Source organism: Aulonocara sp. 'chitande type north' Nkhata Bay, linkage group LG2 (assembly GCF_057382095.1).
Source record: "Aulonocara sp. 'chitande type north' Nkhata Bay isolate Kocher_YH1m ecotype deep benthic linkage group LG2, A_spYH_male_GT1.1, whole genome shotgun sequence".
Taxonomy (NCBI): domain Eukaryota; kingdom Metazoa; phylum Chordata; class Actinopteri; order Cichliformes; family Cichlidae; genus Aulonocara; species Aulonocara sp. 'chitande type north' Nkhata Bay.
In genome coordinates, this window is record NC_141345.1 from 23,520,814 (window position 1) to 23,541,619 (window position 20,806).

Consider the following 20,806-nt stretch of genomic DNA (forward strand, 5'->3'; position numbering starts at 1 on the left):
AACATCATCGCGATGATCTATGTGAATATAACAGTAAATACTAAATATTAAACATTATTGTGCAGCACAGGATCAACAGCGCACAGTGTGCTTTGAGGTAGGAGCCAAAAAGAGTGTAGTTTGTGTCTGTGAGCACTCGTGTGTACACCTGTGAGCATGAACGCGCTTGTATTTAAAAGGTTCCTTCATGTAATGATCTGCTAGAGGGTGTGGGGGGGCCATAGCCCCATCCTCCAGGGCATGAAGCAGGTATGGAGGAGATCCAGGCTCCAGACATCCAGAGACCCTCAGAGCACAAGAGACCAAGGAAGACCAACGGAGGGGCAGCCGTGCCACTGTCCCGGAAAGAGCTGAGGAGAGTCCCAGAATGAGGGGTCACTCAGCAGCCGCGGAGCAGAAGCCAGGAGGGCCTGAGATGTCCCTAGAGAGGTGGCGTCTGATACCTGACATGACATATGGACACAGAAAAACAGGCACATACAGATACAAACATCCATTCCCACCCTCATGCTCTCATATGCAATTACTCAACACTCACCCAACGTGGAGACAGAGATAAACAGACACTGTACACAGAATCACACTCCCCAAGCGTACTCTATACCCCAGGTCTAGGTACCCTTGCCCCTGGAGGGGGAAACTGCACCCAGACCCAGGTAGTGTTACCCTCTTCCCTGGGGTGGAAAAAAGCAGACCGCCCCGACGCCACAGCAGCAGGGAGGCCCCACATTCCAGACCCCAGTCGGACGGTTTCAATTTTAAACATGTTTATGTTTGTACTACTGTGTCATGAACTAGCCTTCATTTATTTTTATTTTTTCTGAAAAATAAGCAGCAGGTGCAGCAATTTATTGAAAAATAAATGGAAATGTAGTATGTAAGCCAAAAATAGAATTTGTAAAATTCTAACAAGCTTGAAAGTCAATATTTGCTTTGAACATCTTTATTGTTCAGCAAAGCCTGAACTCACTCAGGCAGGCTCTCTTGTTTCTTGCTATCTTCATGTTGTCTTCAGGAATAGTTCTCTGGGCTTCTTGAAGGACATTCAAAGCTCTTCTCTGGATGTTGGCAGTCTTTTTGTCCCTTCTCTGTCAAGATGATCCCACACTTCTTCAATAATGTTGAGGTCTGGGCACTGGGGAGGCCAGTCTATGACTAATAGTTATGTGGTCTGTGTTCTGTTCAGGTATGTTTTTACTGCAGTGTGTTGTGGATCACTGACAAAGATCTCCAACTGACAACCATCATGATACGGCCTCCATTGTGTTTAACAGGTGACTGTAGACATTCAATGTTGTAGCTCTCTCCTCTTTCCATATTCTCCTCCTTCCCTTTTTAAAAAATGATTTCCTGAAAGACAATCTTCCAATAAGACTGCATGATGACGTATGATTCACAGGTCAGTGTTAAGTGGCTTAACGAATAAAAGAAAATATTCCTCTGTATATGGTCAAGTACAAAAGCCTCCTAACCTCTAACCTCGGAAAAACCAGACAATGTACAAAGACAAACTTTGAAAGACCTTCAAAAGAAAAATATTGCTCAAGAGCAATTTAAAAAATGACAATAAATTTTCTCTCTTTGGAAGCAAAATATAAAGAGATAAGAAAATGAGGCTTTTGCACACACTACCATAGCTGCACAATTCATGTTTTTGATCAAGAGAAAGCAAAAAGTGACAGCTTGCTTGAAGCAATGAACATAATAATGTATATTCTATAGACAAGTGCCCAAATGTTTTACACAAGCTGTCTTGACATGTTTTTGGAAAACTGTCAGCTTGTTGAACGCTTGAACGGTTTCTTTTCAGCCTCCTTTCAAATGACACCATTGTACCATTACTGATGAGGCTTCAGTCAACGTTAGATAGATCCACTGCAGGGCCAGATCTATATCTCAGGTCCTGTGTCAGGTCATTGCTGGATTTTCTTTCTTATTTTTTAAGGATGTAACTTTCAGATGTTGCTCATCTGTTGTAGTTTTCTACTAATAGCTCTTTAGAAATCACTTTATTGACACATAAGATACAATTTCCTGCCTTCTAGGCTATGTTATCATTAGTATTTTTCATAGCATTTAACTGAAAAAAAAAAGAGGGCAAATGATATGTTTTTCCAACTAATTTCCAACTGCTACTCTAGCAACAAACTGCCCAAAGTAGAATGGATTCTTTGGAAAGTTGTCTGTTATGTGTAGAGGCAACACTGGTTCATCCAGTTAGATGACTTTTTAAATGCTGGAGTGATTCATTCACAGACAAAAAGTAATTCCTTTGAACATAGTCAGGTACAAGAGCTGAACTGAAAATGAGTGAAAAGGCAGCTAATGTCCAAAGAAAAACATTGGAAGACCTTCAGACAGCCTGGAGAACTAAAAACTGGTCACTTAGGACCGCTTTAAAGACAGTGGCCGAAAAGCCTTGCTCATTGGAAGCAAAATATAAGGAAATGAGGGTGGCTCAAGACTTTTGCAAAGTGTTCATTTATATTCATGACTATTTCTGTATCGAGAAGTAAAACTTGGTGCATATCGGTTCAGTCTCTGCTTCAGTAAAGGATCTTTCTAAAAATCTGTTTGTTTTCTCTTAATGCTGAATAATAAAAACAGGTCAAAATGCTTTAAATATATATATAATAATATATGACTATGGAATATTAACAACAGCATGAAGACAACATCAGTTTATGTATTTATTTATTTCAGCATAATTAATTAAACATAAAGAACTTAAATACATATACATACCCAAGAAAAGAATATAGTTTAAATACATATATACAGGTTTAAAATTATTAGGCAAACAACAATTTTACATATATGTGTGTTACTATAACTGTAGTTAGCATATAAATAATTTTTATAGAGGCACATCCGAGACATGTTATCTTCATGAAGCTGTAGTATCACAGCAGATTCTTCATCCGCATACAATTTCAAGATAAAGTTCCTACTACAGCTAATAGATGGTACAGATGGAGTTTTTATTGTAACATATACCCATACATCCACAATTACAATAAAAAAAAGCTTGAATAAGAGCATTGAGAGTATTGAAAAGAAAGAGACAGAATGACAGATAAAGCTGCTGATCCTGAAGGCAACCATTCAAGCATGTGCTCCCTTAAAGAAAAGAATCGTAACAATCACAACATTGTGCTTTTTATTCGCTCAAAGATCTGGAAAACTTTAACTGCAGGGACACAGCCTTCTCTCACAATGGTGATGGTGCCTGCAGAAAGAGTGAGATAAGTTAGATGGTGCTTCATAAAACACCCAAATTTGAATTTTATGTGACTTCTTTTGTGTTCACCTTCATCAATCTTCAAGCAGTTAACCACAGTGGAAGCAACAACTTCATTAGAGTCTCCATCACAGAGAACTCCTTGGATCTTGTGTCCGAGTCGACTGTGCCAGAAAAGGGAGGGTAAATGAGCGGTCAGCAATCATCTATTACTAATACTCCACATCGTAAAATAAATAATTTGTCACTTTTCTACAGAAACATTTGCTGTAAGGGGGTTACACATACTGTCACAGGTTAGATCAGTCTACTACTTTGTAAGCTGTTTGCAAGCTCTTACTCAATGACCATGCTGTGGTGGGTGCTGTCTGCCTCTCCACTTGGATTGGCTGAGGTGATAGCAAGCGGTCCAGTAATATTACACAAGTGGCCGGTAACTGTGTGGTCAGGGACACGAATCATGATGCTGTCCCGAGTCCCAACACGGTCATAAGCTGGTCCCACTCCTACACAGACAGATTGAGCTGAGGTGAGTGCTGATAAATGACACAGATTCCAGTAACACCATATTTACGCTGCACTACAAAGTTTACCGAGTTGGAACAGCCAGTCTCCTTTCTTGACAATGCAGCTGATGCCTCCGGGATACACATTCCTCATAAACTCCCAGAGCAGAGGACTGAAAGGAGGCTTGGCTGCCACCAGCTGTTCCACGCTAGAAATGCAAACACATATGGGCTTCTCGGCTGGTCTGTCCTGGAACAGGTTATAGATTGCAGATTAATAAGCTTTATACATCACAGACACGTGAATATTGAATTAATTTGCCAATCTTTTAATGACTCTTACTTTAATATTGTATATTTTTTCAATGGCCTGAGGATTTTTGCAGGATGCAGCTAAGGCGTACACGGTGTCTGTCGGAATGCCGCATACTCCTCCTTCCTCCAGAATTCCAGCGATCTTCAAGAGACCGCTGGTTAGTCGTGAGCTGGCTATCGGACATGGCAGCTCTGGCGATGTTTCCTGCTTCTTTACCTCCTAAGACAGGACACAGTGGAAAGGGCATGTTTAAAAAAACTGACTTTGAGAAGGAGCACAAAGTCAGTTTCATCTCTGCTTACCTTTAGTAAGGGAGGACCCATAGGTATGAGTCTCTCTGAGAAGATGCCGCTCACCAGTGTTGCCAGAATGCCATATACACAAATTATTGCCACCAGTGCAAGCATAGCAACTGTAAAAAAGAAAAAAGAAAAGCCAGTTTTAGAAATAATCAGCTTGAGAGTCTCTATAACATTTTATATCATTTTTAATCAAAAGTGAATCCTATGTTTAAAAATGAGGCTTTATCAATACTTACTTTCCAGCCTATATGGCAGTCGCTGGAGGGTGGAGAGCAGGAAACAGACAAGAGCAACTTCCATCACAGTCGTCAGAAGCAGCAAAACCAGGTTCTTATAGGCAGCTAACACACACAGACACGTAAAAAAATCCTTCTTGAAACAAATAATCCAATCAACAAATCTTCTATTGAGACTAACAGGGAATTTTAATCTTACCAATCAACATGAGGAAACCATTAATGACCAGGAGGGCAATGGCTCCTGCTGTGAAAGCATAAGCTGCCCCTGTGGAGAGCTGAAGCAGGGTACCTAGAAAAAAAAAAACTTGGGTTAAGAATCTTTTCTAAATCAGAAAGAGAAATGTCCACACTAGTGTTTGTACTGGCATACCTGCGAATCGAAACCAGGTCCATGTCGCCCATACTCCCACATAGATGGACGAGATGACTGACCCAAACCGACCACCACCTGTGACTTGCAACCTGCTGACGTAAGCCTGGATGATCGCTCCAGAGATCAGGACCCAAGGGATGGTCAGATGAAGGAACGTGGGATTCATACTGGACAACTTAGAATGAATAGCTGACAGAGCTGCGACCCCATTTAAAAAGTAAAACAGAACATCGGAGGTCTGGTCAGTGTGGGGCACCATCTCGCTGCCTACTTGTTGGGACTTGCCCCACTTCAAAGCCTTCTTCATATTTGCAGTGGAGACAGGCTGCTTCCCTACAGGGATTAGTAACTTTTCTGCTATACTGTTGACGAGACGTGCAAAGGTGCCATAGATGGAGACTGCGGTAAACAGAGCACAAGCTACACCAAAGAAGATGTAGTAACCCTCAAGTGGAATCTGGGGTACTGTTGAAACTGTGACTAGGACAAAAAGCATGTTGTGGATCAGTTCTAGGATGTCCATATTCAGACTTCCCACACACAGAATCAAGCCTGCCACCACAAAGAACCAGTTTCCCACCATTGCTTCTCTAGCAGAGCCTACTTCGCTCTTATTTCCGATCAGAGTAGACGCCACAAACTCACTCCAAGCCTTAATCAGCCAATATGTGGCATGAAATCCAAACTTTGTAGTGTGGTAGCAGTCTTGGCGCAGATGGGCATAGTAGCTAGAGAACAATTGGGCGAATGAGATGATTGAGACCCAGGCAGCTCCTAAACCAAATGACTTCATGTACCCGAAGCTGTAGAAAGCAAAGATGAAAGGAGCTACAGAGTCACAGAAGAAACCCAACGCCATGGGTTCAGCATATTTGGTGTTTTTCTTCTTCTCTTGGCCAATGCTCTGTGCACTTGCTGAGTTTCCGATTCCTAAGAGAAGAACATTAAAGAGGGGGGTCCCAAAGCCTTTGAGGGCTAGACGTTGGGTCAAACCTTTGAGGAGCAGTACAGCTGAACCGTAGATGGCAAAGATCAAAATGAGCAACTCCAGGACCCCGGATACTATGAGAGCCCAGGAGCTTGCTACTATACCCACTGCTTCAAAGATTAAAGTGGCAGTGATGGCCCCAAAAACAAAAGGCATGATGTAGTTGACTGTGGCAGAGCAAAATGCCAGGAGAAAGGACAGTAAAATGTAGGGGATCAGACCCGCAATGGCTGACTCTTTTATGGACAGGAAGAAATAGCCACCTGGTATCTCTGCGGAGCCATTCAGAGATATGTTGGTCATGAGGTCAGTGGACAGAGATAAATTGCTTGTCTGATTTGTTGTTTGATTGTCAGAGACACCAGAGTAGATTCGGGTCGCCCCATAACTAGCCCAAAGAGCAGCATAGCCAATAAAGGCAGTGCCACTCAGGTGATCGTATTTTCTAAAGGAAAGTAGCCCGGCAATAAGTTGGCATATACCTCCAATCAGGATGAGATGAACACCTGTTAAATAAAATAAAAATGACTTAGCTAACTCTTCCTTTTTTCTTTTTTACATTATTATAGCTGATTGTCAAAAATATGTACCTGCAAGTATGTTCTCCACCCCATATGCTTCTTTGCCAGTGTGGGCTGTATTGAAATTCTGCAGAAGTACAAGGAATGCACTGATCCCATTGGCTAGCATGCCCAGTACTCCTGGTTCCCCATAGAAACTGGCAGGAAACCCTTCTAGTGTTGCCATGATATTTTTGCTGTCAATCTACAGATGTGCAACGAAGCAAATGAGGCAAACAATGCAAATCATTCTAAATACATTTCAGAATCTGTCTTAATCTTCTTTTTATCTGGCTAATGTAATGTAGTGTTAAAACAACTTAAACATTGTGGAAAAACACATAAATGAATAAAAATTCTAAATAATTATTAATAGTGAGTCATTTTCACATTTATAATTTATAAAAATAGAAAGAAAAGTAAATTATAATGATTAGAAATATTCCAAAAATACACTACAAAGCATACTGAATCACACAACTTCACTTACATCTTGTTAATTAACTATAGTTAGGCTAAAACAATATGTAACTCACTAAACATTTAAGGCTGAGGGACTGTCATTACAAGCTCTCCTAAAGGCAGCAGAGACACACAGAGAACTCGTATTTAACTTTCCTGCTCCAGTAACTGGAAAATTGTCACTGAGCACTAACGGGGAATTTTATTCATATCTAATGAAAAACATTTACTGAATATTTAACAGAAAACATGGATCTGTTAGATCAATTAGATAGTGTGATTTTGCTCATATTTAACTTTAAATGGTTACATATTCTTAACCAAGTAAAGCTATTTAGCTCATGTAAAAACATCATCTTAATCAGTACAGCTTTTTAAGTTGTAGCTGGGTTACATGCTCCTCTAAATAATAAAGTAATAAAGAAAGTGAAAATAAAGTCATACCTGGCAGAGAATCTTGGAAAGATGAACAGGCAAACTCTTCTGAAGCAGGAATGACAGTTTGACATAAATAAGGCTTTGCTACATGTAGGAGGAGTTGCTGTAATTTCCCCTGTCCCAAAGCCCTTAGATGTGACATCATCTTTGCACTGTGACAGTAAAGTAAACCTTTCCTCCTCCTCCTGCTGTGACGATGGTGACGTTGAAGACGTTGCCCACAGTGGAAATTCCTTTTTTTAATGATAAGTCTTTGTTATGGATATGCCCTTCCCTGTTCCTTTGAGTCAGGTGTAAGATTAGACTATATAAGGCAGGTATCGTCTCACACTTAGAAGCATCAGCATCCCTGACAAAGTGCTGCTGGTAAAACTGCTGCATTGAGAAGAAAGAGAAAGAAGGACAGTCAACTTGACAGAAACACCAGACTGGAACCATGATTTCAACTGTAAAGGTAAAAGTTAAAAGTTATTTTTGTATTACTATTTTTAGTAGAAAACATTATAGTCATAAGTCCAATCAACTTAATTTAATTAAGTTAAGTCTTAATTTAAAATTGTCTGGCAGACTTAATTCAGTCTAGTAAATAAGAAAAACATAAATCCTAATGTCATATTTTTGCAGTGAGTAGTTGTTTCTCTGAGTAGACAGCAGAGTGATACTTAAATGAGCTCTTGGTAAATTTTCAGCAGGTTAGTCATGCTGTCTTACACCTGTTACAGCAGCATCGTGTCAGCACAACAGCTCAAAAAAAAAGTCACACGGGCTGAGTTCTACTCATTGCAGTAATGCCGATGTCCACTGAGACTTTAACAAAGCCAGAGTAGAAAATAACTGTCTCTAGAGCGTGTAATAGATCTGAGATGTTTTAAAAAGAAAGTACAATGCGTGTTAATTTCAGGATGGGTTTTGCTAATAATATTCTGCGCTCTTTGTCCTGTAGAAAGCCATTAGACCTGTGTGGGCTGCCAGAGCAATTCATAAATCTGCAGTGGAAGGTAAAACCTTTGTTGTGTTTCATTCTGTCAGTTCACCAGGAAACATATTTCTCTGTTTCACATTTTCCTTTTGCTTAGTCCAGACCGTGTTTTTTTTTTTCCCCCATTGCATTCTTCTTTCATTCATTCATTCCTCTCTGCAGTCTTGAAGCAGCCAGCGCCCGAGGACACAGTCACAGCCAGTTTTGGGAAGTTTATCAGTGAAATTAAGCCCCAGCATCTATCCCCTGTAGTGCTGCACCGCAGTAAAAGAATGGTGCTGGACAGCATTGGAGTTGGGCTGATCGGAAGCACAACAGATGTGTTTGAACTGGCCCTCCAGCACTGCCAGGTGAGTTGGGGAAAGGGATTAAAAATAAAGGTTTCTTATTAATGTTTCCTCCCATATAAAGCAGTGAGACAGGTGAAAGCAGAAGCCTCACCTTTTATTTTATTATTTTTTATTTTCTTTCTGATGATTTTTTTAGTTTAGGTGTTTGTCATATAACTTACAAAGAAACCTGTTGAGGTCCCATCGTTATTTAAAGCTTTTAAACGTTTAGTTTGTGTGTGTTTGTGTATGTGACTGTGTACACTGAGAGTGTCAAATGTTGCATTGTGCTTACCTGTCTCCGTCGCTTCCCCTCAGAACATGTACACTCCTGGTGACAGCAGCTCTGTGTATGGACACAGGGGCATCAGACTCTCCCCGATACTGGCAGCTTTTGTCAACGGAGTGGCGGTGAGTATGAATAAGTGGAACAGATGTGTCAGCATGCACCAGACAATTTCACGTGCACAGAAACCCGTACCACTCCTAAAAAGTTGCCTGTGTGTGAGCTCAGTTTTTGGTCCAATCCTGGACGGTAAACAAAAGCAGGACTTGGTGGAAAATCCCAAAAATTTCCATCATTACATCAGGACATCTGCAAACATTGCTTTTTAAAGATGCCATCAGGGTGCCAAGCTCATTTCTATAGCCTGTGTTAGTCTCAGACAGTAAAAGATTGTAAAGTGAGAGGATTTTCTAATGAAAAACCGCCTGTGACTGAGTTTAGCCAGGAAGAGTATGCGCACTAAAAATAATAATTTGGGTGTAGAGAGCTAAATTACATCATTTAAGCACAAACACGATGCTTGGTACTGGGTCATATCTCTAACAGCAAGCACCTGTTTTTGCCATCAGCTCAGGAAATGTATCAGTAGCCATCTAATGAATTTTAACATTAAACTAATGCTGTGCTGGGCTTTGATGTCCTATCATTTGATCATTAAAATCTTTTTGGTTCAGACTCACTCCATGGACTTTGATGATACGTGGCACCCTGCCACTCACCCCTCCGGAGCTGTCCTTCCTGCTGTGTTAGCTCTCAGTGACATGATGCCAGCTAACAATAAGCCCAGTGGCCTGGACTTCTTACTGGCTTTCAATGTTGGCATTGAGATTCAAGGCCGACTACTGAGGTTCTCTAATGAGGCCCACAATATCCCCAAGAGGTGAGTGCTTTAGAGCTCTATAGCTACATTACAGTATGCTACCCTTAACTGATTGCATCATTGATATTAGGTTAGTTTCTCATTGACGATTCTGCATAAATGACTCTGGCTCTGCTGATCTCTACCCTGCAATTTCCAAGCAGGCTGCGGAGGTGTAATGCACGCTCTATGAATTGTGTCAACAAGCTCTAAAAGGCGTCTTTTCATGCTCATGCGGGGACAGCTGAGACTCTGTGTGTAGTTTTAGCACTGCTTAGCCATGTGGAGCAGAATATGACAGAGGACTCTTTTTGCCATGTGCTTACACCCTCAAATGTGTCACCACATTATGTGCTTGTTGATGACTAAAATCACTAAAAACCTCTTACCACTCATGAAATGAGCTGAGTTACACAAGTGAGAGGCTGTTTGGAAAAACAAGCTTTCACACAGGAGCTCTATTATGACCATTACGATATGTAGCACCCATTTAAAATTTAAAAACATCTAACCAACGTTTCTGTTTCTTTCTGATGAATTTCCCAACAGGTTCCACCCTCCTAGTGTGGTAGGCACCATGGGAAGTGCTGCTGCGTGTGCACGCCTCTTATCTCTGGACCCCATCCAGAGCAGTCATGCATTGGCTATAGCTGCTTCTCTAGCAGGAGCCCCAATGGCTAATGCTGCCACTCAGTCCAAACCCCTCCACATTGGCAATGCCTCCCGTTTGGGCCTAGAAGCAGCTCTGCTGGCCTCCAGAGGCTTAGAGGCAAGTCCTTTGGTCCTAGATGCTGTTGCAGGGGTAGCTGGCTTCAGTGCTTTTTATGAAGATTATGTACCACAGCCTTTACAATCGCCCGGTAATGACAGCCATATGTTCCTGCTGGAGGAACAGGACATAGGCTTCAAACGCTTCCCTGCTCATCTGGGGATGCACTGGGTGGCAGATGCTGCAGCCTCAGTCCATAAGATTCTCGTTGGAGTTGGCCCTGGCACTGTCTCCCCAGCTCAGGTGGAGGACATCCTGCTCAGAGTCCCCAAATCGAAGTACATAAACAGACCTTTTCCAGAGTCTGAGCACGAGGCACGCCACTCCTTCCAGTTCAATGCTTGCACTGCTCTCCTGGATGGAGAAGTGACTGTGCAGTCCTTCACCCCCGCTGCCATGAACCGCCCTGACCTGCACGCTCTGCTGAGCCGTGTTCACCTGGAGCATCCCAATGACAACCCCGCTAATTTCAACCGCATGTACGGTGAAGTCCAGCTAACCCTGGTTGGGGGCGACACTGTGAAGGGACGCTGCAACACCTTCTACGGTCACTGGCGCAATCCACTGTCCAACGACAGCCTGAGGAAGAAGTTCAGGAGCAACGCAGAGGTGGTGCTTCCCTCAGAGAAGGTCGAGCGGCTGATTGAAGTGGTGGAGGACCTGGACCAGCTCAGGGACTGCAGGAACCTTCTCTCACAACTGCAATAGACTTTGGTTTTGTTGGAGTTACACAGTAGCCTAACAGCAACACAAATATTCTTGCACATAAAAATATTCAAATCAAAATATGAAAAAATCTACATGTTGAGCCATCTGACAATTTTAATATTGTAATATAGACATATATTGTTATTATCTCGGTTCATGAAAAAAATCAGTATTTTGAAATAAGAAGTTGCATTACAAAGGGAACATTAGGTGGATTCTATATATTGAATGCTTTCCAGTATTGCTGCTGTATATACAATGCATTAAGAGTTGTGCTTTTCCAAACAATGGATTCCTAAACGGGGTAAAAGATTGTTGCTTTTAATCTATATGTCTGCTTCTATTGTCATTCAAAGAAGACAATTTCAGTATTTCTATTTGTGTGTTTTCATCTAAATAAATAAAATTACAAAAAACGCAAAAAGGCATTGTCTGACATGTTCTGTGTTACATATTCCAGAGGTGCTTAAAGAGTCAGCTAGCTAATGATGCAATAAAGTAGAGCCTTGCTGGTTTGTCAATAAATGAATCACACCCATTAGATAGTTCAAATACATGTCGTAGTATCTGATTTGATTATAAGAAGAAATATGCACATATACTTCAAATGAAACCATGGTATTTTAGTACCATGGTTTCATTTACTGGATATTGTTTTATAGTGACATTATACAGGAAAACTCTGTCATTCAATAAGGCCCCTTTGTTTTAGTTATTTTTCTCTTTGACCCAAGAATTGATGTGTGAGAATCACAGGCTGGTACAAGGTTGAAATACCACAGAGATCACTCCCTCAGCTACATTAGTTTCTTAATCTTTTAGACGCCTGTTGAAGGCCAAATGGTTTGTTTCAGTTTTCACTAATGAAAGAACTCTTCGTTTTGTGCCTTGAAAATATGTCGCTGAGATAATCACAATTGTAGCTGAACTGATACACTACACAAAGGATGCTTCTTCACCCAAGGGCAGGAAGACGCTGCCTTACCTTGGTCTGTACTGGTTTAAACTGATAATCTGCTGTCTCATGAATTTTACCCTCTATATAAACTGTTGTACTTGTGAATAAAGTTGAGTCACTTTGGGAAGACAATCTAAAGCAGTCTCTGTTTTCTTGTTCTCCCAAGCTGCTCCCGAGCTGCTCGTACTAACACGCTGAATGGCATGCTTGAATATTACTTGAGAATATATTTGACTGTGTTACAGACTAAGGGACATTCTCTGCTGATAGGTGAAGGTACATTCTCTGCTGATAGACGTCCACGCCTCGGAGGAAGCCGATCCACGGAGTAGGCCCTGGAAACAGTTTCCTTCAGGCTGGTTTCCTCGTTCCTGCTCCTTGAGCTTATGTGTGTGATGTGTCCACTTCAGTCTTACACAGTGAACTGGAATAGACAAATGTGTCTGTGTTTGGCTTGTTAATGAATAACATTTGGTGCAATTTCAGTGGTTTCCCCGATCTCATAAACCTTTGTCTCTTATTCAACCTCTTATTCATTTATTCATCCATTCTCTTTCACTTATCCAGTTCAGGGTTGTGTTGGGGGGGAGGGGGGGGGGGGGGTCCCACCTATCTATCATAGGGCAAGAAGGGATACCTGTACAGGTTGTCAGTTCATTAAGTGTCTTATTTCACATGGAAACATTTAACTATATAACTGTGTAAAACTGGAAAACTATGGTGTATTATCTGATCATAAAAGGTATGTCTTTAATAAGTATTTGATAAAGACACAGTTTTTGTCATTTTCCCTCTGTACCCCAGTGCAATGGATTTGAAAGGAACCAATCCAGGTATGACATAAATGTAACTTTTAACCTTAATACACAATCTTTAAGAAACATATTTGATGAACCATTTAAAAATTACAATAATTCCAAAAAAATGTCCCTCTATCATCAAGGGCTCAAAAGCAATAATTTAAGGAACTGAAGTAATAAATAGTGTTATGGGCAGATGTGGTCTGCTGTATAGCAGAAAGAAGAGCATTTTGATTTCAGTTATAATAATAACATTAAAACACAATGTCTGTTCTGTTTTTCGGTTCAATAGGGTCTTATATCGCTGATAAACAGTTTCATAACAGACAACTGTGTTTTATTTATGTAAATTTTTCTTTAACTGTGGGTACGCAACAGAATTTTTAACATTTTTGCTTTATAAGATGAAGGCTGGATAATGCTCTTCTATTTTTTTTCCTTTAGTAGCTATTTTTTCCCTTTAGTAGCTATTAATGTGAGGATTAAACATGTGTCCAAAAATGTGCTGATGCAAGCAAATAATTGCCAACAAAAAGAACTATTAGTGAGGTGGGAAAGACTTTGAGATTGGCAGATAAAGACTTACATTCCTAACTGCTGTGTTGGCCTTTCACAACTGAAAAAAAAAAAAAAGTTGAGAGTTTGCTAACACTCGTTGGAGCTGATATTGTGAACTGCTGGATATGTTTGTTTTATAGTAACACAGAAGCATAGCAACAACACAAATATTCTTGCACATAAATATATTTAAATCAAAATATGAAAGAAAAATCTACATTTTGCATATTGCAGAGCTCAAATATAGCAAAATACATTTTGACCCATGTCACTATTTTTAATATTTGTAATATAGATGTATGTTAATATTATCTTGATTCATGAAGAAATCAATATTTTGAGATAATAAGTTTCATTACAAAGGGAACATAAGTGGGTTCTATCTAACGAATGCTTTCCTGTATTGCTGCTGTATATACAATGTATTAAGAGTTAACAATGCTTTGTGGTTTTCCAAACAATGGATTCCTAAACAGCCTAAAAGGTTGTTGCTTTTAATCTTTAAATCTTTAAATCTGTTTCTATTGTCCTTCAAATTCAGTATTTCTGTTTGTGTGTTTTCATCTAAATAAAATTACAAAAAACACAAAAAGGCATTGTCTGACATGTTCTGTGTTACATATCCCAGAGGTGCTTAAAGAGTCAGCTAGCTAATGATGCAATAAAGTAGAGCCTTGCTGGTTTGTCAATAAATGAATCACACCCATTAGATAGTTCAAATACATGTTGTAGTATCTGATTATTTGATTATAAGAAGAAATATGCACATATACTTCAACTGAAACCATCAGAACATCTACAGAGTGAAAGAAAAAGTTGATAGCTGGTTTTGTCTTTCAAGTGTGTTTATTTGGAGTGCAAACATAAAGATGTGATAAAATGCAAAATGGTGCTGGGAAATGCTGTGCTGGTTTCCTCGTTCCTGCTCCTTGAGCTTATATGTGTTTAATGACGCGTCCACTTCAGTCTCACACAATGAACTGGAATAAACTTGAGTTTGGGTCGTAAATGAATAATTCACAAATTAAAACAAATCAAATTGAGATTAATGAAGAAGAAAAGAAAAGGCACTTTTAAGTTAATCTTTAAACTTAGCTAACAGTACCAACTTATTACCTTTGGTGCAATTTCAGTGGTTTCCCCTATTTCATAAACCTTTGTCTGGTATTCAACCTCTTATGCATTAATATTCATATTCATCCATGTTCTTTCACCTATTCAGTTTGGGATTGCAGGGTTACAGGGGTGAGGGGATTGCATCCTTGCATAGAGCAAGAAGGGGTACTTACACCTGAACAGGTTGTCGGTTCAATAGGGTCTTATATCACATGGAAACATTTAATTATATAACTGTGTAAAACTGAAAAACAATGGTGTATTATCTGATCATAAAAGGCAAGGACACCGTTTTCCCTCTGTACCCCAGTGCAATGGATTTGAAAGGAACCAATCCAGGTATGACATAAATGTAAACTTTGAACCTTAATACACAATATTTAAGAAACATATTTGATGAACCATTTAAAAATTATAATAATTCCAAAAAATGTCCCTCTATCATCAAGGGCTCAAAAGTAATAATTTAAGGAACTGAAGTAATAAATAGTGTTATGGGCAGATGTGGTCTGCTGTATAGCAGAAAGAAGAGCATTTTGATTTCAGTTATAATAATAACATTAAAACACAATGTCTGTTCTGTTTTTCGGTTCAATAGGGTCTTATATCGCTGATAAACAGTTTCATGACAGACAACTGTGTTTTATTTATGTAAATTTTTCTTTAACTGTGAGCACGCAACAGAATTTTTAACATTTTTGCTTTATAAGATGAAGGCTGGATAATGCTCTTCTATTTTTTTTCCTTTAGTAGCTATTAATGTGAGGATTAAACATGTGTCCAAAAATGTGCTGGTGCAAGCAAATAATTGCCAACAAAAAGAACTATTAGTGAGGTGGGAAAGACTTTGAGATTGGCAGATAAAGACTTACATTCCTAACTGCTGTGTTGGCCTTTCACAACTGAAAAAAAAAAAAAGTTGAGAGTTTGCTAACACTCGTTGGAGCTGATATTGTGAACTGCTGAATATGTTTGTTTTATAGTAACACAGAAGCATAGCAACAACACAAATATTCTTGCACATAAATATATTTAAATCAAAATGTGAAAGAAAAATCTACATTTTGCATATTGCAGAGCTCAAATATAGCAAAATACATTTTGAGCCATGTCACTATTTTTAATATTTGTAATATAGATGTATGTTAATATTATCTTGATTCATGAAGAAATCAATATTTTGAGATAATAAGTTTCATTACAAAGGGAACATAAGTGGGTTCTATCTAACGAATGCTTTCCTGTATTGCTGCTGTATATAGAATGTATTAAGAGTTAACAATGCTTTGTGCATTTCCGATCAATGGATTGCTAAACAGTGTAAAAGTTTGTTGGTTTTAATCTATATATCTGTTTCTATTGTTATTCAAAGAAGACAATTTCAGTATTTCTGTTTGTGTGTTTTCGTCTAAATAAAATTACAAAAAACGCAAAAAAGCATTGTCTGACATGTTCTGTGTTACATATCCCAGAGGTGCTTAAAGAGTCCGCCAGCTAGTAATGCAATAAAGTAGAGCCTAACTGGTTTGTCAATAAATTAATCGCACCCATTAGATAATTTAAAAGCCAAATGCATGTTTTAGTATCTGATTTGATTATAAAAACAAATATGCTTGTGTACTTTAACTAACACTATCGGTTGAAGTACAGGTCATAAAATGTGCTGATGCAAACAAATAATTGCCAAAAAAAAAAAAAGAACTATTAGTGAGATAGGAAAGACTTTTGGATTAACAGATATAGACTTTGTTACATTCTTAACTGCTGTGCTGGCCTTTCGCAACTGAAAAAAAAAAGTTTGTTGATGCATCATTCTTATATAACTACAATCCAGTCTAGCTGGTGAAGTGGATAAAAGACAGACAAAGTTAAAAAACTACACACAAATATTAATAGAGAATTTGTGTGTTTGAGGGGGTTATCATATGGAATAAATATCATAAAAAGATGTTATAAAACACGAAATAGTGCTGGGAAATATAGTTTTTTTTCCTCATACCTGGTCCTTGCGCTTATAAAGACAATATTACTGACATGAGCAATAACAATAATAAGGAAATGATAGAAGGAAGGAGCCCTGCGACAGACTGGCAACCTGTCCAGGGTGTACCCCACCTCTCGCACTATGACAGCTGGGATAGGCTCCATTGTATCACACATCATTCATTATAATTCCATATACACTACACTGTTTCATCGTGAAAAGGATTACAGCTAAAAATATCATCTACGATGAGGAAAACCCTTAATATGATGCAACATGAATTCTTTTGTATTGGGACACACTGATCAACAAGTCCGAGAACTCAAACACAATAAGCACGAATACCACAGGTTTAGCTATCATACTTTTTACACCCACATCAAAACAGACAATATAACGGTGATGCAACATCAACCCTCCCCACGCTCATCGATACTGCTTCTGTTGTCAGGTAGCAGAGGGGGTGTTTACAAGTGGGTTATCTGTGTCATCAGTGGGCCTTTTCCTTGACAACAAAACAAAAAAACTAGAACAATGAGCATTCATGCTAAAGGTTTAAAAATCAGTGGAAGACAATAAAAGCAAACGTCACTAGTCAAGAAGATTTTCAGGAACAAGGTGAATTACTATAACTAAAGGCAAACTTCCCTGTAAAACTGAAATGTAACACAGCCCTTGTATATTTACTACTCCATGAACTCTAAGCGTGAATTACTGGTGTGCAGTTTTGGGTTGCAGCAACTGTAGTGTCATCTGTAGTGTCTTGTTACAAACATGAAAAGAAATCACACGTTTAAATGCTTTGAATGGGGGAAAAAATGAGAATATAAAAGATGATAATAGCTGTGGCACCACTACCAGAACTGAATTTGTATTTATTTGTTAATAAAGTTTTTTTTTTTTTAACTTATAACGTCCTTGTGATTGTTCTTCACTAAATCATAGAAACGTGTAAAAAAAAAATAATAATAATAATCTAAACAAAAGCTAAAGAGGCAAAGTGCATGATGTACTTTGTGCCACTGCCAAAACTCTTGGCCATAACTGTAGCTCATATGCCATGTTTAAATGGGACATTGTGTATGTCTGAAGCAACAATAAAGAATATAACATATTCTTTATTGTTATATAACATATGTGAGCCAAAAAATGGTCTCACTGTGGGGTTGAAAAGCTAGAGAAAGGGCTTACCTGTTCATGAAAGGGCTTCAATATTATGTTATATACAGTTCACATATACAGCAGTAATTTTAGCAATTCAATATAAGCTGCCAGAAGAGCTCCAAAACATCAGCACAAACACGGCACTCCGGGAGCTTCATGGCGTGGATTTCCGTGGCCAAGCAGCTGCAGATGCAACGTGAAAGTGCCACAGTACTTTAGTTCATACAGCGCTTTTTTAGGTAGGGTTTTTCAAATGTTTTGGCCATTTCAGTGTTTTGGCTCTTCGATAAATCAACACTGACTACATAATGTCGACATCAGACCTTTTTGTAATTTTTCTCCAACAAAATAATCTGATTAGATGCCTTATGTTAGTGTGCCGTAACTATCGATTTACTGCGATCTCACAGCCTCTACCACAGCACACTTATAAAATGGTTTTAGTACTACTCTTGCATGTAAATAACTTAAATCCCAGGATTTTATTTTTCACTCTTAAACTAATGTGCAGCTAAACACTGCATTGCTGAGTAATGCAACTGTAGTGCTGCATTAATAAATGGCTTAAGAACTCATAGTGACAAAAACAACACAAGAAATGGTAACAGAAGGAGCAGATATTTTTCTTGTTTCCAAACATTTTATTTAAAAAAAAAAAAAAAGCAGAACTCCAACAGAGCCTTTGGTGCACTTTATAACCTTTTATTTTCCTCTGCAAAGCAATGTCACAGACAGAGTTATATAAAAACCGTCACAAGCGCCCATTTAAAACTTGTGGATAAACATCCTCTGGTAGTATTCTTCACTTTTTCTACTAAACTGTGCCTGCACTGCCTTGTCCAAACACAACTAAAACAGAAACTTAAGCAGAGCTGAACACCCACACCCTGTCCTAATGACTCATAACAGACTCTAAAATAACAGCTTAAACTAAATACAATTATAGTAAAAGCAATAATTTTGCGTTGTATACCAGACTAGAATGAGTTTGGTGGGCTGGTGAGTTGTTTGACATGTCAGTAACCAAGGCCAAAGAAGTATCAAGAAGAGTCCTTTGCTGTTGACTGGTTATAGTTTGACACTTCAATAAGATTTTGGTCAGGATCTCTAAAGTACAGTGAGATGATGGTCCCCACAGCCCCCGTCCTCTCCACGGGACCCTCTTCAATCTTGACTCCACAAGCCTGCAAGAGGAGAAAAGGACACAGACCATTTTAACAAGCCCTGATTTTTTTCCTAACTTCCTTTCCTCAAAATGGTTACATAATGTGACCTGTAAAATCAAAACCACTTAAGGAATTGTGTGAACTACCTTAAGATGAGCAGCTACTTCAGCTAGAGGGGTTTTGGTTATGAGGCACAAGTCTGCAGAGCCGGAGGTTGGATGCTTAGCTTTTGGTTCAAACTCCTGCCCCCGCTGGTGAAGGTTAAACTTCTGCTGCCCAAAGCTCAGAGCCTTGCGGTTTCCCTTGAAAATGCAGATAAGATGTGAGTGGGTGTACAGAAGACTCCAGGCTCAAGACTCACAATCAAAGCATGCCACCTAGTGGACATTTTTTTTAAAAACCATGGCAGTTCACTTTTTCTACTGCAATGCAATTATTTGTCATTATAATAAACAAGCGTATTTAATAGAAACATGCCCAACAGCATTAATAATAAAAGCAATGGGTTTTTACTGTGCATACCTTAAAAGTGACCACCTCCATGCCAAGAACTGAGCTGTAAAAACTGATGGTATCTGGCACACTTTTCACTGTAAGCACCAAATGATCCAGATGGCTCACTTCAACGGGACAGCTTCTTTTGTATTTGACAGTTCCTAGTGTTTGAAAGCTGGTAACCTACAAGAGAAAAGAGAACAAACTTTGATTTAGGAGTTGACTTTGTCGCCATGAATAGAAGTGGCTGTAGTTGAGCTGAGTGCGAACAGCGACGCTCCGTGGTGAGTATGTGCTTCAGCCCGTAGACGTGTGAGAGGTGAAAGGAAGCACTGGTTTTAAAAATATCGATTTAGCTCTCGTAGCTTGTTAGCCCATATCCTTAGCTCGTCAATATAAACTCGAGCCACTTACACCATTAACCAACTTCACAATTCGGTTCCGTCGCTTCCCTAAAAACGGAAGTCTAAACTGTTTTTACGTCTAAACATCTGCAGCCTGCCAAAGTTTACGGGACAATAGTGGTGATAGGTGTGCACTGTTAGCCCTTTAGCCAGATAATAACGCATTTTACCTTCAGACAGCTCTTCTGAAACTGCCATAAACGACCTCCAGCTGCCCGGAGCGCCATCCTGCCGTAATGTGACAGCGGTAGGCTACTTCCTCGTTTTTTCCACTCGTGTCCTGTGAAACATTTACCACAGCACAATGGCTTGTCGAAACATGCAGTTTATACAGAGTGCATGGGCATAAACAAGGACCATTGTTTTTTGTCTGTCGGCTGGGATTCTGAGGGGTAATAACAACACTAATCGTTTGACAGGTACACCTGTGCAGGTACGGCTGCCCTGCCGTAAAGTGTAATCATGCGTTTAATGTAAATAATAGTCTGAGTTTTGTTATTGAGGTCATATTGATGTACTGCTTTCCTCTATTTAAATAAGGACAGTGCTCAGGGTAAACTACTAAGTACACTAAGCCCATCATTTAATGCACACATTACAATGCTCACACTATTCCACCTTTGTAACATATGCAGTATTGAATTTCAAACAAAGGGGTCAGTTTTTTGGTTTGTGATATAGAGCCTGCTGACAGGCAGGCTCATGATCCATCTACTTGTTCTGATCACAGGGTAGTTTAAGGATCTGCTCAGAGGCCCATTAATAAATGACTGGCAAAGTACAAATAAAGTGCACTTTCTGGCCAT

At 39.3% G+C, this 20,806-nt stretch overlaps 3 protein-coding genes across 3 annotated transcripts; 1 reads left to right on the forward strand and 2 right to left on the reverse strand.

The window, feature by feature from the left end:
• Positions 1-2,698: 2,698 nt before the first annotated feature.
• On the reverse strand, positions 2,699-7,595 carry LOC147337817 (uncharacterized). The gene is made up of 11 exons (XM_086311425.1): positions 7,432-7,595; positions 6,556-6,730; positions 4,975-6,471; positions 4,801-4,893; positions 4,602-4,706; positions 4,366-4,475; positions 4,091-4,282; positions 3,835-3,997; positions 3,582-3,747; positions 3,311-3,405; positions 2,699-3,229 (listed from the first exon to the last, which is right to left on the reverse strand). Exons 2-11 carry the CDS (start codon positions 6,710-6,712, stop codon positions 3,144-3,146), a joined length of 2,664 nt encoding a protein of 887 aa, XP_086167551.1. The 5' UTR covers positions 6,713-6,730; positions 7,432-7,595; the 3' UTR covers positions 2,699-3,143.
• Positions 7,251-12,882, forward strand: irg1l (immunoresponsive gene 1, like). Its single transcript, XM_086311437.1, has 6 exons — positions 7,251-7,879; positions 8,369-8,423; positions 8,567-8,754; positions 9,052-9,144; positions 9,694-9,899; positions 10,428-12,882. The coding sequence occupies exons 1-6, from the start codon at positions 7,862-7,864 to the stop codon at positions 11,353-11,355; spliced, it is 1,488 nt and encodes a 495-aa protein (XP_086167563.1). The 5' UTR covers positions 7,251-7,861; the 3' UTR covers positions 11,356-12,882.
• Positions 12,883-18,577: 5,695 nt separating this feature from the next.
• On the reverse strand, positions 18,578-20,280 carry glod5 (glyoxalase domain containing 5). Its single transcript, XM_086311470.1, has 4 exons — positions 20,171-20,280; positions 19,624-19,779; positions 19,248-19,403; positions 18,578-19,119 (listed from the first exon to the last, which is right to left on the reverse strand). The coding sequence occupies exons 1-4, from the start codon at positions 20,225-20,227 to the stop codon at positions 18,976-18,978; spliced, it is 513 nt and encodes a 170-aa protein (XP_086167596.1). The 5' UTR covers positions 20,228-20,280; the 3' UTR covers positions 18,578-18,975.
• Positions 20,281-20,806: the final 526 nt, after the last annotated feature.

Excerpts from the sequence above, each read along its gene's own strand:
- glod5 (XM_086311470.1), bottom strand. The coding sequence starts at position 20,227 with ATGGCGCTCCGGGCAGCTGGAGGTCGTTTATGGCAGTTTCAGAAGAGC. Across the intron at positions 19,404-19,623 it reads TGGAGGTGGTCACTTTTAAG|GGAAACCGCAAGGCTCTGAG; the intron begins GTATGCACAGTA and ends TGCATTTTCAAG. Across the intron at positions 19,120-19,247 it reads AAGTAGCTGCTCATCTTAAG|GCTTGTGGAGTCAAGATTGA; the intron begins GTAGTTCACACA and ends CTCCTCTTGCAG.
- LOC147337817 (XM_086311425.1), bottom strand. The coding sequence starts at position 6,712 with ATGGCAACACTAGAAGGGTTTCCTGCCAGTTTCTATGGGGAACCAGGA. Across the intron at positions 6,472-6,555 it reads GGTGGAGAACATACTTGCAG|GTGTTCATCTCATCCTGATT; the intron begins GTACATATTTTT and ends TTTATTTAACAG. Across the intron at positions 4,283-4,365 it reads TGGGTCCTCCCTTACTAAAG|GAGGTAAAGAAGCAGGAAAC; the intron begins GTAAGCAGAGAT and ends GTCCTGTCTTAG.
- irg1l (XM_086311437.1), top strand. Across the intron at positions 8,755-9,051 it reads TGGCCCTCCAGCACTGCCAG|AACATGTACACTCCTGGTGA; the intron begins GTGAGTTGGGGA and ends GCTTCCCCTCAG. Across the intron at positions 9,145-9,693 it reads CTTTTGTCAACGGAGTGGCG|ACTCACTCCATGGACTTTGA; the intron begins GTGAGTATGAAT and ends TTTTTGGTTCAG.